The sequence below is a fragment of the Mandrillus leucophaeus genome, unplaced genomic scaffold (genome assembly GCF_000951045.1).
Source record: "Mandrillus leucophaeus isolate KB7577 unplaced genomic scaffold, Mleu.le_1.0 Scaffold122, whole genome shotgun sequence".
NCBI classification, from domain to species: domain Eukaryota; kingdom Metazoa; phylum Chordata; class Mammalia; order Primates; family Cercopithecidae; genus Mandrillus; species Mandrillus leucophaeus.
In genome coordinates this window covers 1,205,607-1,222,194 of record NW_012100543.1, presented here as the reverse complement: position 1 = coordinate 1,222,194, position 16,588 = coordinate 1,205,607, and the positions used below count along the sequence as shown (strand labels likewise).

General features: G+C 34.2%; 1 protein-coding gene across 2 annotated transcripts in view; it reads right to left on the bottom strand.

The window, feature by feature from the left end:
• The window catches only part of WDR35 (WD repeat domain 35), a 67,896-nt gene that overhangs the window by 22,576 nt on the left and 28,732 nt on the right, over positions 1 to 16,588 (bottom strand). For both annotated transcript variants that reach the window (XM_011971419.1, XM_011971418.1), the window contains 6 exons: positions 16,244 to 16,304; positions 10,756 to 10,900; positions 8,492 to 8,561; positions 5,203 to 5,256; positions 3,506 to 3,615; positions 2,833 to 3,043 (listed from right to left, as the gene is read on the bottom strand). In XM_011971419.1, the coding sequence (XP_011826809.1) occupies positions 2,833 to 3,043; positions 3,506 to 3,615; positions 5,203 to 5,256; positions 8,492 to 8,561; positions 10,756 to 10,900; positions 16,244 to 16,304 (651 nt within the window). The remainder of the gene's footprint in view (positions 1 to 2,832; positions 3,044 to 3,505; positions 3,616 to 5,202; positions 5,257 to 8,491; positions 8,562 to 10,755; positions 10,901 to 16,243; positions 16,305 to 16,588) is intronic.

Genomic DNA, 16,588 nt, shown 5'->3' with positions numbered 1-16,588 from the left:
TCAGAAGGCCTCATAATATGTACCACATAATGAATATCCTGAAGTACCCTTATTTGTCCTACAATTTTAGTGTATTGTGACATACTGAGGTTTGCATATACCTAAGTGAATTTAGGGATTCCATTACCTAATTTTAGCTAACCCTCACAAACTGGACAAGCGGCTTAAAAAGCTTCTTGCAAAGAATTTGTAAATTAAAAGTAATATTAATAATGCAAGCACAAGCCAACAAGGAAAGGTAGAACTGACACCTCTCTTACTCCTAGTACAGATCCTTGTGTCAGTCATATTACGACATGAAAACAATGACAATCCTATCAGTTCTGACCAAAAGTCAGCAAGGTCAAAGTTATCAAGTAGACTATTTGAAACGTGAGACTTTTATCCACTAAGTTAACAAAACCTTGCTCTAAAATCTGCATTATGCTGACATACTAGCTAATGTAACATTAGCATGAACCATAGCAATTAGCATGACTTATAAAAATAAAGTTATATCATCCAGTAAAATTTATTTTTCTCATTCTTTTAAAATTTCTATTTTGGCCCATGATTCATAATATATTAATATGGTAGGTCATGTAAATAATTTCTAAATAAATATGTATATATAAAAGCATATATTCAAAAGTTTGGGAGCACCTTGTTTGAAAAAGAAGCAAATGTACAAAAATGAGAGTCTGATTGATGAAATTATGAGATATGAAAGAAACGTGAATATGAAATTGTAGTGCCAATGAGAAGGAAGAGCCAAGAAAAAGAACAAAAGAGCACAATCAGTACCTTCAGAGGGTCACTGGAGATGAAAATGATCAAGCAGGGAATATCAACATTAAATATTCATCTCCTAATTCTCAAAAAAAATGTACTTTATCAGTGAATTAAAACTTTGCACACAGATGGCATCTTTTTCTCTCAAATAATCTGAAGACTTACAGCTTAAATAAAGGTATGAATTTAGAATTCTTAACAACACTCAAAAGGATAAAAATATATTCTACTATTACCTGTCAAACAATAACTTATCTCCTAAACAATAACACAGAATACTATGTCCTGAAGGAACATACTATTAAATGTAGCTCAGCAGATCCTGTAAAACAGATCTTCTCTGTTTTGAAGAGATCATGTTCTTACATGATCAATTAGCAGCTAGAAAAGCAAATGAGAAGAGCAGCTAAACCAGTTGCGACCACAGAAAGCCAGTGTCCTTGTGAATGAAAAGAACAGAACAGCATCATTTATAAAGACATCCAGACAGTGGGAAGGTTGTAAGAAATCCATCTAGCTCTAAATCTAACAGAAATCGAACTACATGCCAAACCAGAAAACAAATTCAAATTAAAAAATAGTATGTTTTTAAAAGGTTGTTCTGTTAAAACTACTTAAGAAACTCTTTCTGCCAGGCAAAAATTTCACTTGTACCAGACTGACCATGTGTGCTATAGACACATTATGAGCAGCCAGATAAAACAAACATTCTCCCTTTTCCAGGCATATGATTTGTGACTTAGTATGAGCAGGGCAAAGGATAGAAAAGACTCTTAACATTCAAAAAGTATTCTACTCCCATCCTCAAGGTTATCCTGTGATTACCTGTCAAATTCCCACAATTGTTTTGTGGCAAGGATTAAATTTCCCTTGGACCCCTGAAAGAAGCCCATGCTTACAGGTCAAATGCAACAGCCCTGAATCTGAATGCCTTTCCTTTGAACCATTTCTCAGGGTCGAAGAATCACAAAGATCCTAAGACTTGCAAAAGCCTTAACAGAACCTTTGACAGCACTTTACATCAGGGCATTTTACATCCAAAATTCCTGAGTAGGGCTCAAATGGGGAAATGTGAAAATAATTTAGGATATGAAAGGAGCAAAGAGTTTACCACTAAATAAATTACTCCAGAAACCCTTTGGCAGCTCAGGGGCCCAAGCATGCAATTTCTTCCCAAGAAGGAAGCTATACATGCAAACAAATGGAAATTAACGATATAAAGCATTTATTAACTTATTCCTTATTATTTACAAGAGTAGAGTGCAGCAGGAGTACAGAAAATTCCAAATTGAAATCCATTACTAATTCAAAAGTCATTTAAAAGATTTATCTTCTTAATGATATTTTGATTAGATTACCACTCAGATTATTTTGTATTTCCTAAATACAACAGCTGACAGTTGGCCAGAGTCAACTAAGTGACAGGAAAATCCAGAGCATAGAAATTAGCTGATGTGAGCCACAAGCAGAAAATCAAAATATAACCTTAAAAATGAGAACAGAGGGGGCTTCCTCATACCCAAAAAAGAGATTAATCACTGCCTGCACTTGCATACTTTTAAGAATATCTGGGTTAAGAAAGAACACAGATTTGTGAGCAATATGATAAATGTAAACAGAAATAAGACAAAGTAAGCACAGAATAAAGTGAATAAAGAGACAGAAAAGAATGAATGGACAAGGAAATTTGAAAACTGTATTTTTTTTATTAGGTTCTTTTAAGAAATTCTGGTAGATAAGACTACTGACTTTCTTTGTTTTCTTAAGTTTGACAAGGAAAAAAAAGGACTAGTGACCATGGCTCCACCTTTTTAGAACAGATAAATAAATGCCTAGGAAGTACTTTTCGGAGAAACTAGAGAATATTTAATAGATAAGCATTTTCTCACCTAAGACCGAATATTTTTAAAATTCACAGAAATGTTCCTATTTTCAGAAATTCATGCAGCCATGTTGGCACTGCTGTTCAACAAACTTCTTAAAGAAACAAGGGGGAATCATCCAGGTTTTTATATTTGGCTCATTATTTATAGACTGTTAACACTCATTTCTTGTTTTTACCTCAGGATCCAAGTTTCTGAAAACATACATTCTTGTCTTCTCCATCATTGCAAACAAATCAGGATTATCTTTGGCCCACTTCATATCCCAGACATCTCTTCGCTCCAATTTTAACAACTCTCCAACTACTTGCTGTCCTGTACTGTCCGTTACTCGAGCATCCAAGTCAAAGAAAGTCAGAACTCCTGAGATATCTATGATAGCAAGACGGCTAAAAATAATGCAATTGGAGAAAAGGAAAAAACTGTAAAATTACTATCAGCAATCATGAGAATAATTACCTACAGCCATTCTTCTTCAAAATCAGATTATCAGAAACCTGGAATACAGTAGAAATGGCTTAAATTTTTTTAAATAAATTTGATACAAGATATGGACTGCTCTCCATTTTGCTCTCTTCTGAGGAAAATGTATCCAAAGAGATGAAACCAACGGGTATTAAATATAAAATAATCTCAATGCTTTTAAGTTTTATGAGTAAAAATTATACTAGTACTTCCATATGCCCCATTAAAGATATTTAAACCAAATGCAGTATAAAATAAAACCATACTGAATTTTAAGACAAGTTCAATAGACACACCCATCTTCACATTTATTACATATAAATCTAACAATCCCAACTGATAATTCCTAAGTCTAACATCTACATGAGCAGAGTTTTCAGGCTTACCTAGAGTTGCAATTCAAGGATAACTGGTAGCCTCGACAATTAAGGGAATATTTTTGAATCAAACCAACATTAGGTAGACTGTATCTCTGAATGGTGCCAGATTCACGACCCTATGGAAATTACTTTTGATTATTTAAGCATACGTGTATCATAATATTAAACTACAACTATCTCTCTATATGTCTATACATTTGTCTTAAAACCAAAGTGATGTCACAGCAAATTCTCAATTCTAATAACGAATCATGTTCTTAAGTATATATTTATCTACTAATTTAATTAAACCTTTTTCAAACAGCTGAAGTATTCTAATTTTTTTTCATGTAATGTTCAAGAAAGAAGTCAGAAACCTAGCATTTTAGTAATACACAAATTCTTCTATCACAAGGAAAAAAATCTAAAGTTATTTATATTTGTTATCTAGGTTAATATTCAGGGCACATTAAAAGCTAAAACATACAGTACTTGTTGAGTTAAATTACATACATATATGAAAAATCAACAGAAGATCATATGAAATAACTGTTATGAAAGTCTAGGTTTTTATCCTATAGCCATCCATCTGATACTAGTTTTTAGCAAAAGGAAAGATGATCTGAATGCAGTGATACCATGAGTATTAGTTTAAATATGTTTAAAAAAAAAAGCAGCATATAATTGTCTACACAACTCAGGGCAAATCTTAAAGTTGACAGATCAACAGTAAGTACAATGCCATGAGAGAACTGTGGGTTTTAAACCTTGGCTGCCTCAGGCCATGGCAATGGGACAAAGTGGAAGCCTCCACACAGCTGATCTTTACCTCTCCTCTTTTTAATCAGAGAACCACTGCTTTTGAAGCTGAGTCTCATGAGGGCTTATCAGAAACAAGGAAATACTATAGAAATATTATGCTCTTAAGATTTTTCCTCCCATAAAATTAGCTAATGGCTGAGGAATGTAACTAGAACTGGAATATATACTATTAAGGTTTTGTTTACATAATTCAAATGCAATAACTCCAGCAGCATTACTGTATTAAAGTAAATATTTATTTCTAAAATTAATATTTTCAAATCTTAGAGGTCAAGAGAAGACACTATGTCATTGATTCTATCTGAAAAATTCAGCTGAAATTTGCCATAGGTTTCTCTATTTTACTGGCTGGCAAACATGTTACCTCGTCATTCTAAGTCTTACGAAAGTAGCTGAGCCAAAGCACTTTCTCCAACATAAAATATCCGGCTACACAGAGGAAGAAACTTTCTAATACCTACTACCACCATGCAATCTGCCCCACATCCATCAACCTCCCACAGGACTCATTCCACTCAGTGTTAGAAACTGTAAGTGTAGCCTGTCTTCTCGTCCGGTCATCATTCTATTGCTTTCATAAATAGCTATTTTTGCAAATGGTTAATAATTTGTGAGGAAAGCTTTAAAACTTTCTTATTTCTTATACTGAACTTATATTCAGGGTACAGTAAAACTTGGGGCGCCCATAAGATGATATTCAAAACTTTACTGTAATTTTTTTTTTTTGGGACAGGGTTTCACTGTGTTCTCAGTCTGGTTAGCAACTCCTGGCCTCAAGCAATCCTCCTGCTTCAGCTTCTCAAGTAACTGTGATTACAGACATGGGGCACACATCTGGCTCCTAGAGTATTTTTAAAATTTAAACAATTATTATTCATAAAATAAGTTTTTGCAAAACTTACCACAATCAATATCTTATCTGATGCAGTTATGGCACAAATTGGATCCCTTGTGCCCTAAAATAAGTTAATCAATCATTACTATTCAACAAACATTTATTGAATAACTAATCTGGTACAAGGTAATATGCAATTCACTAAGCAGTCAATGTTTATTAACTTAACCAACATTTATTTACTGAGCACCTACTATGTGCCAAACACTGAACTAAGCACTAGAGATATTCCGATGAAATCTTTACCCTCAGAGATTACTCAAAAGTCTATTGGGGAACACAGTGAACTAAACACCTCCTTGCAGGACAGTATGATAAAAGAAGAGGTAGAAACAGAGGTTATGAGAGCACAGAGAAAGGAGTATCTAACTTACACCAAGACAGGCAAAAAGCTGAGCTCAGGCCTAAAAGAGAAACAGACAGCAAAAGTGTCAGCACATATTAAATTGAGGAAATGTAGGAAGGCATTGCACTGCAATAACCTGGACAAGTCTCTAGGGCATTACATTTAGTGAAAAAAGCCAACCTCAAAAGGTGACATACTATATGATTCTATTCATAAAACATTCTCAAAGTAACAAAACTACAAAGATGGAGAACATATTAGTGATTGCGAGGGGACAAGGATGGGGCTGGGCCCAGCTACTTGGGAGGCTGAGGTAGGAGAATCGCTTGAACCCAGGAGGCGGAGGTTGCAGCGAGCTGAGATCACGCCACTGCACTCCAGCCTGGGCAACAGTGCAAGACTCTGTCTCAGAAAAAAAGAAAAAAGAAAAAGAAAAAGAAAAGAAAAGAAAAAGAAAAAGAAAAAGAAAATAGAAAAGAAAAGAAAAGAAGAGATAAGATCCCTTATGGTGATAAAACTAGATAAACCTACACACACACCTATTAGCACATATAAAAACGGCTGAAAACTGAATAAGCTCATAGTCTAGTTACAGTACTGTGCCACCGTCAGTTTCCTGGTTTTGATACTCTACTGCACGTATATAAGATGTCACCACTGAAGAAAGCTGAGTGATGGGACTCTTTCTGCAATTTTCTATTAGCCTACAATTATTTCAAGATAAAATGTTTTTTATTAAAAATTTAAAAAACCAGTGTGATATATTCAGGAAATCTCAAGTTGTTTGCCACAGCTGGTATCTGAGGAATATGCTGGGAAGTGGGCCAGGGAGGCGGAGTAGTTGTGGCTATTTATACTTTACTCTGAAAAATATGGGGACTTACAGAAAGCTTATAAATGGGGAGGAACTATATGTAACATGATTAGATTTATATTTTAGAAAGGTTGTAATGGTCAGAAGTATGATAAATGGACTGGCATAGTGGGGATGGGGAAAACTGAAAGTAGAGAGACTATTCTGTTCAATATGGTAGCCACTAACCTGATATCACCATTTAAATGTAAACTTCCATTAATGAGAGTGAAATACAATTTAAAATTCAGTTCTTCAGCTGAACTGGCGATATTTTAAGTACTCAATAGCCACATATGGCTAGTGGCTACTGCACTGGAGAACAAAGATATATAGTATTTCCATTATCACAAGAAGTTCTATTGGGCAGTGCTGGATGGAAATTATTGCAGTGATGTAGGCAGAAACTAATAGCAGACCAAACTGATACAGAGATGGAAAGGGGAAAGCCAATTTGAAAGAAATTTAAGAGACAGAATCAAGATGACTTGGTGATTTATTAGACATGGAAAGCAAGAGAAAATGAGTTCTCATGATTCTTGCGGAGATAGTGAAGCCAACCACTGATATATAGAATATATATGGAGAAATGAATTGGGAGGGAAGCTGAGTTCAGCCTCAGACAGATTAAACTTGGGGTGCTTTTGAGCTGCTCAATTTCTTGCTATCCAGATGGCAAGAAATACGTTATTCAGAAATCAAAAAAACTCAACATTGGAAAAATACATATTAGAGTCATTGGCATATGGTTAAAGGGGTGGATTTCAATAAGAACACTAAGAAGAGCGTATTAATAGGTTTTTTTTTTTTTAAAAAAAAGGGGGTAGATGGCTTAGGGCTAGACATTAGGGAACATCACAATAAGTGATGCATAGATGAACCCTTGACAAAGAAGGCTCAGAAGGAAAAGCTAGAGACAAAGCCAGGAGTGTGGTTTCATGAAAGCCAAGAAGAAAAAAGTAGTCATTAAAAATATTAAATGTAATGTGTAGATCAAATAATACAAAGACAGAAAAAGACCTATTGGACTTGGCAATTTAAAGTCTTCTGAAAACCGGAATGCAATGAAGTGCAGATGGAATGCACAGTAGGGGAAAGATGAATACAGAATAATCTTTCAAGAAACTCAGCTATGAAAGGAGGAAGAGAGAACGCCGTAGCTGGAAGAAACTACATGATTGACAATGGAAACTTCTGTTGTTTTTAAGATGGCATCTATTTTAATTGATGTGAGGGTACAGGGGAAAAGCTGGTTGATGATGAATCAATTTCCCAAAAGTTCCCTATCAAAGAGACTGTTTCTTATTCACCAGTAGATTCCCAGTACCTACTCCAATGTCTCACACTTAATAGACATTCAGAAAATACTTAATTAAAAAAATGGACGGATACATAGATGACTAGATGAACTCTTGCATGTTCTAGCAGATACATCACTAGATCTGCTGTAAAAAAATTAAGCTTGAACCCTTGCTTTGTCACTTAATCATTTTATGATCCTGAGTAAATCAGTGAACTTCTCTATCAGTTTTCTAACCTATAAGAGAGGAGATGGCATGCTGCTTGACTTACAGAGTTTTGAGCATCGGATAAGAAATGAGACAACAGTTTTATAAACAATAGGCACTACTTTAAATACTCTGAGAAAACCATTTCAAAAACTATTGACTGAAATAGCAAATTATATTAGTTTCTAAACAAAAGCACATTTTCATAAAGAAACAGTTAACTATCTGCAAAATATGTGCACTCACTAATACTCCAGGGATGACAGATCAATCCATGGTAGATGGACAGATAAAGACACAGACAGATGGGAAGGTGTGAGGAGGGGAGGAGGAGTTATGTTTTCCAATATTTTAGATAATACACTTTTCTAAGTAGTATATTAGCCACTTATCACCATCTACCATCTTTATTTCAGTCCAAGAATTTTTAAGATCTAGGAAAAGGTTTTCAGAAGAGAATTATTTTAAATAATGGCTAAAATAATATCCTATTCACTGGGAACAAATTATTTTTCGGGTTTCAAAATAAAATTATAATATTTCAAATCTACAGATATTAACATTTTCTAGAAAAATTAAAATCACCTACTTGAATGGCTTTACTATAATCAAGCACACCATCCATTGATCCAGAAGGGGTATCATCAACATGATAAATTCTGCAAAAAAGATCAGAATTTCAAAGAAAGTTTAAGTATAATTTATACTATTTCATAATCTCTAGAATAAACAACTAGATAACATCAATTAATACTTTTATTTATATAAAAATTCTGATTATTTTAGAGCATTCTCAACACAGTTAAATCTTAATGAAGATAAAAATTATCTACCAGGTGTTTACTAGTTACACAAATGATATGCTCCTGAAAGCTGTACCAAAAACATATCTGAACATTGAATCATATATTCCCAATGAATTTCATTAAGCCCAGAGAGATATTTTACCTTACGCTCCATATGAACATCAGTGAAGAGTAACAACTAATTCACTAGCTTTCTCTGTTGTTTCTCCATAATTTCTCTTCTATCAGAGTGTTTAATGAAAGTAAACTTAAGTGGATTTAGGAGGTTCTAATTAATGGAACTTCTGCACTGAAGTAAAGAAGCCTTTCCTACCCTTTCCTGTATTAGGAAGAGGTATCACTTCTGGACATCCACTGTCTCTCTAGTACCGGTACCTGTATTATTATTTTTTAAATAAATTTAAGGGGTATAAAAGTACAGTTCTGTTATATGGATATATTGAGTAGTGGTGATGTCTGGGCTTTTAGTGCAACCATGACCCAAGTAATGTACATTGTACACATTAAGTAATTTCTTATCCCTTACCCCCTACAACCCTCCCACCCTTCTGAGTCTCCAATGTCTATTATTCCACATTCTATGTCCATGTGTACACATTATTTAGCTTCCACTGGTGACCTTTGGCAAATAATTTAAGCTCATGTGTCTGTTTCCTCTCTGTAAAACAAGAATAATGAGCACTGATTAGATTTATGAAAGTGTCTCACACATAAGAAGTACCCAATAAATGTTGGCTGTTATCACCATCATCAACTGTACTTTAGAGATGAGGAAACTGAGTTCTAGGGGGAACCTGCTCAAAGTTATTCAAACCAGCACACATATCCCAGGTAGAAATATAAGGAAATGCTGCCTTCTTGATTTAAACAAAAGTCAGAATCTCTTTAGCAGACTACAAGCAGACACTCTGGAGAGGATAGGCTTTTTGCCCCAACTTTGTCCTAAGATCTATGTTCTCCCACAAGATTGTAGGCCTCTGCTCATTACTGCTACCACGGTAAGTCCTACCAGCATGAGGACTACCACATGCTGCCCTCAAAGAAGCCAAAGGTTCTTTCCATTTGGTCTTCCAGCAACACTGAGAACACAAGATATAACATTTTTCAATGTTTTTTTCCTGCCTCCACATGAATTCGCATACCCAACATACTTTTACTGAGGATCCACCTCCTATCCTAGCACATGAGTGAGTCTTAAAGGGAAGACAAGGGGAGTCTGCATTAAGATCTCAAGGGTGTGAAGGAAGATAATGATTCGAAAAAACACCTAGCATTTCTGTCATGACTCTACCACTCACTTCCGCCAACACAGGCCTATGTAGAATCCTTAGGTTAAAACATTCAACAAAATGCTTTACTTACAGGCTTAGAGTAACAGTAGCAGAACAGCAAACACAGAGTATCACTAATGGAGACAACATAACTTACAAAACACCGTAAATGCTTCTTCAGTTTGAGGGGAATCCCTCTATCCTGGCTTCTAACCTATCTAGTATGTGGCAGAGCCCTTTTTACCCCACTTACTAGAAGTAATTCCAACTCCAGACTCCTTGGAAACCAGGGCAAGAAAAAGAAGCTAAGTCCCCAGTTCACCCCACCTAAAGACTTCTTCCATATGTGTGTCTAAAGGCCTGCCTTTCCTCTGGTCACTGATATTAGAATCACCCCACCCTCTTGGGAAGACCTATACCACTAACGTACAGGAATAAAGCCTTAGTTAGATCCTTGGATCTCAAGCAAACAATCATATTTTAGTATAGCATATTAACTCTAATCTGGTGGGAAGGGTGAGTGAGGACAGCCATTTCCTTATAAAAACACAGCCTTCCAATCTTTATCTCTAAGGGCTTTCTTTGATTACACCATGCCACCTCTCTTTATTTTAATAAATTTAAACACATAAATTTTAAAGATAATCAAATTAATTGAAAAAACATTTCTACTAATCAAGACACTACAGTTATTAAGCATGACAATTTATAATTACTATGTCTGACTTAAATGTGGTCTGGTTGGGCTACTAAAAAGTATGTATCAAAAGATATACCTTTCTCTCCCTTCTTTTCGAGACCGTGTGATCTGATTAATTTCCAATGCTGTGAGCTTCTTTGCCACACGATATTGCCAGGTATAAAATGCTTCTTTCGAGGCTGCTATCACATGGGTTTTTGTCATTGCAACAAACAGTGGTACTGTTAAAAATAACATTAAGATAATTTACAGTTATACAGAATTGCAAAATGTTTGTGCTGCAAAGGCCTTTAGCAATCACAGAGTTCAACGCCTTATTTTACAGGCAATATACCCCCACATAGTCTCAAAATACCCACACACGGTCTCTGAAATCAGAAAAGAATCAAAAGCTTGTAGAATCATACAAAAATACTAACTCAAAATAAATCAAAGACTCAATTGCAAGAGCTAAAACCATAAACACTAAAAAGAAAACTTGGGAGTACATCTTTATGACCTTTGGTCAGGCAATAATTGGCTTCTTAGATATGACACCAAAAACACAAATGACAAGAGAAAAATTAGACAAATTGGAGTTCATTAAAATTAAAAATATTTGTGCTTCAAGGGACACTATCAAGAAAGAAAAGAAAAATCTCCCAAGTCCCTTCCTAAGGAATATATTCTTCTAAACAAATAATTTTTAATATTCCTAATATGTATTGGAAATATATTCTCCCAAGCAAATAGTTCTTTTCATCTGCCCCATTTCTTAGAGAATATTTAATTGAACTCCTACTGTATATCCTTTTATGAAGTAGATAGTCTCATCAAATCCATCTTATAGATAAATAAACAGAGGTTTAAAGAAGTAGAACAACTTGCCCAAGGTCACAAAACACAAAATAAACAACATAAAATTAAACACTCATACAAAATACATAAAAGCAAAAAACTCCTTCAAAAACAGATTATACTGTTTTCTGAATTCATGAACAATCAAAACAGTGTAAAACTTAATTTTTCTATTATAAATACTATGCAATGTAATCATTAATATGGCCGGAATAAAGACATAATGTTACTAGGAGGTACCATTTATAGAATTCTTGCCAGAGTGCAGACAAAGGGCATGTGAGGCAGCAAGAGACTTAGAAACTGAACAAAGAATTAGAAACTAGTCTGATAGTTTGATGTTAACTGAGTGTGTTAACAACTCAGGGACTCAAATTCAATAATTTTTATATGCTAAATAACTCAGTCCAACTGAGTAATTTTTTTAAAAATTCTTTTTTCACTGTAACTGTCAAGATGTTTTCATTCAAAATACTATTACCAACCTCTGGAGGGAGCTCAAAGCCTTTCTTGGAAGGAGCACTTTGCTGAAAGCCATGCATGGAGAATGACAGCAAAGCCTCCAGGGTGTGCTCCTGCCAGGTCAGGCTGCACTCTCCTTTCCCTGACCTGGTCTTCACTAAATCTTAAGACATTTGTTAAATATTCAGTAAATTCCACTATGGATACTCGAATGCTGGTAACTATTACGCCCTTACTGTAATTTGAAGCAAGTTTGTATACCTTAACTGCTCTCTAATAAAATATCATGTTTTCCTAAGTATGTAAAAGCATTCTTCCAACCAATGTTTACCTCCAATTATAAATTACACTCATGTTCCTTTCTTTTTGATAGAACCTAAATACTCACAAGGGTTTATCATTAGCCTGACTACTTCAAAATTAAAATGTTAGTGGTTCAAGGTAAGAGTCAGACTTCTTGGATTCAAATGACAGGCACTTGCTAATTCTGTGGTCTTGAATAAATTATTTGTTCTCTCTGAACGTCAGTTTACTTACTGTAAGTTGCAGATAATAATAATGCCAACCCTACAGAGCTGTTTTAAAATTTAAGAGAGATAACAATATAAATATCATATAAACATATAGCATAGCACAGAGCCTGGCATAGAGTAAATGCTTAATAATACTTTTAAAAGACAGTATTTATTGAATGTTTAAAAATATACGACAGGCAGTGTTCTAAATATATAACATATATTAACTCACAACTTCCCTATAAGGTAAGCATTATTATCCTCATTTAGCAGATAAAGAAACTGAGGAATGTGAATTTGCCCATATCACACAGCTAGAAAGTAGCAGAGCTGGACACAAACCTGGTCAATCTGGCTCCAGAAACTGCTCTTAACTACTAGAGCAGACTGACCCTCACTAAGGATTAAGAAGTATTAGTTAGATATGGTTGCTATTATTCTTTTCATTTTTATCACCTACATAGGATTTTATAATAAAACTATATATAAATTCTCAGTTACTACAAAAAATACAAATATATCTGAAAAATATGTTCTTTTGAATCAGTAAGTTGGTGATTTCAGCAAATTCATATGGGTAGATAATCCTATCTATATATATTTTGCTAGATCTTATATTAAGATTCATCCCACCTAGACTAAGCTTCTACGAAAAGCAAAACAAAATTGTAACAGATACACTGTTTTAGGACAAGAACACAGCCTAGATGAAAGCCCTCCATGCCCTTTTTGACTGTTCAATATCTGAAAAGAAAAAAATTTGAAATATCTAGAAAGGTTATTGGATTTTTTTTTTTTTTTTTTTTTTGAGGCGGGTTCTTGCTGTGTCATCCAGGCTGGAGTGCAGTAGCACGATCTTGGCTCAGTGCAACGTCTGCCTCCTGGGTTCAAGAGATTCTCCTGCCTCAGCCTCTCAAGTAGCTGGGATTACAGGTGCACGCCACCACGCCTGGCTAATTTTTGTATTTTTAGTAGAGATGGGGTTTTGCCATGTTGGCCAGGCTGGTCTCGAACTCCTGACCTCAGGTGATCTACCCGTTTCAGCCTCCCAAAGTGCTGGGATTACAGGAGTGAGCCACCGTGCCCAGCTTGGAAAAAAAGTTTTTAAGAAAATCATTATGCTTTCATTAACTGAACTTTGTAATGCTAATAGGCAGTCATTACTAGCCAAGCAAGAATGTAAAATAATTTAAAACAATCTTGGAATTCACATATAAATAAAACCTGCTTGTAATATTTTAATGCTAAGGCCTGAAATAAATGCCGACATCTGTAATGTTCACCCACTTTCCCATTTATTCATTTCTCAGTCCTTTCAAGTGCCGGTAAATTGAAATTTCACTGAAATGTTTTCATCAAATTAACTCTTTCTGAAATATATGGAAAACCTAGTGCACATGTTAGATACCATCACTAGAAAGCTGCCCATGTGCTCCCACTAAAACGGCTGCAGCATAGGCAAACGGGTACTTGATGGCCACTTTCCATGCCTTCATTCCTCTGCAAATGCCATTTTCTTTCCTTGAAATGTCACCTAAAGAAATACTTATTTTTCGAATTTCAGCTCAGATGAAACCTTCTCTAAGTAGAAAGATGTCTCTGACATCCTTATACACCAATAACCATTTGCCTGGCACCTAGGGCAATACCTAGCACGCAGTAGGGAAGCAGTAAATCACTGTTCAATGAATTAACTAGGTTAATTATTTGTTCAGAAATCCCACAGGAAATGTCATAATTAATTTCTTATTATTCCCAGTGACCAGTAGTACCTGAAACAGTGTATACTCATTGATAGTTTGCTAAATAAATGAATCATCATTTTTTATTTACATGATAGAAAATTTCCATGCATTCAATAAACATTTATTATGGGCCAAGGCAGTGTTAGGTCATGGGGATACAGAAGTTAATTACACATAGATCTTTAAAAAGTTCAAAGTCTAGTGGGGAAGATAGATAAGAAAATTAATAAGCACGGTGCAGGTTAAGAAGTATTTTGGATGGAAGCACACCAAAGGTATTATGAGTGCTCAAGAAAAGAGCACCAAAAAAGGATACCTAACTCTCATGTGTAGAGTATAACAGAGTACCACAAACTACACTTCTATAACAATCTATAAAGTTCTTTTTTAAAGTTTCTACAAAAATTGTAAAGAGGAAGAGTAGATGGTAAAAGAAAAATAATAAATCCTAAATTCTAGAAGAGTAGCACTCATATATTTTTTTTGTTTTAGCCTCCAGTCCTCATAAACATTTGGCATAGAAACTTTAAAAAGGAATTTTACAGGATATGTATGAAACAAAAATGTTGAGTCTTTGGCTGTGTTCGCTGCAGGCCAATGAAAGAACTGTTTGTTAAAATCTCAGCCAGCGAGACTACAAAAAAAAAAAGTTTTGAGACTCAAAAATACAAATAATCGTGCCCTCAAGTATTTGCCATTTTATGAAGAAGGATTTACATTTGCTTTATTTTAAAAAACAGTCTACCTGTGATAAAAATTACTTTGAGATTAACCCTATCACCATTATGATTCTATGTTAAAACTTTAGATATTAAAAGAAAAAGCATATAATCTGAAGACTGACAAAATTTACCTCTTAAAGACTGTTATGCTTGTAGTAAACAAGAGATATTTATGTGAAGAGAGTCTGTAATAATTTTAAGCTAAGCTTTTTAACAAGGAACATTAATGTGTATATATATATGTGTGTATATAAACATATACATATATAAAACATATAAACATGTCTATGTAGCAATGAATGTAAGACACGAAGTTGAAATGTGTTAATATATCTAAGTGAGTAGGTTATCAAGACCCTATAAAGTCTTTGAGGTCATTATTTCTCATATTTGCTTTTATCACCCAAAGAGCTTAGCAAAATGCAAATACTCAAAAGGCAACAGGCATTAATATTTAATTGCTTAGGCTAAATGTCCAATCTGAAAAAAAATGACTAGTTCTCAGGTTCTCAGGAATAATCCAATGGGTTTTTAATTTCTTAGATTTAATAATTTTTGCAATACTGTATCCAATATACTACCATACACATTAAAAGAAAATCATTACTTTTGGAAGTTACAGTGAAATGGCAACAAAATACTTGTTAATGATTTTTAATAATCTACTTAGAATAAGATTTGGAATTTTTAATGGGTTACTTTTATAGTTATTGGGTAGAGGGAATAGTAAATCTAAAGTAACAAATGTCCTTTGAAAACAAAGAGTCAGGAATTTTTTAAACTGTCCCTATTAATAGACTCATTTCATTAGAAAAATCTGGAAAGGGCAAACTCACTTTTACAAGCAGCTAAAGTGTTTTTATGGAAGAGAGGTATTTACAAGCAGTTTATTAATAATAAAAGTGGTTTAATAGCAAAATTCTTTCTATAATCCTGTTTATTACATACTAATCATTACACTGCATACCAATTCCTACACAATTATATTTCCCATTTAAAGCGAATGATGGTACCATAGCAGTTGTGAAATTATAGTGGATTTTAGATAGAGTAACCTTATAATTTACTGTCTTAACCAGGATGCTTTTGAGAGCAAAATGGGGTATTAAGAATTCTATCATGGTAACAGATATAAACTGGTACTGGATCTGACAAAGTAGGAAGTACGGTCTTCCTCGTTTTAGAAAACACCATTCTAATTAATAATACCAGTGTTAGGTTTTTAAATTAGTGTTACAAATAAAATCTGATTGGAAAAGAAATAAATATTAACATTTCCTTACCAATATCAATGTATTTGGGATCCAAGGGAGTACCAATAGAATTACAAAGAACTAGCACAAACTGTGAACAAATAAAACAAAAAGTATCAGATCTCTTGCTTATGAATAATAAAGGAAATGTGCTTAATATAATCATGCTTATCTCTTTTTCAAATATTGTTAACTGGGAAATAACTGATGAAACTGTTAGGTACAAAAAATAGCAGACAAAAAGAAAAATGATTTACAGCATTAAAGATCAATTAATACTAAACCAAGGCTGCTTTCTCAATGTAATGGAGTAAATGGTTTTCAAGAAGACACAAGAAACACAAGTACTCTGCCTATTTTTCAACATTTATACAA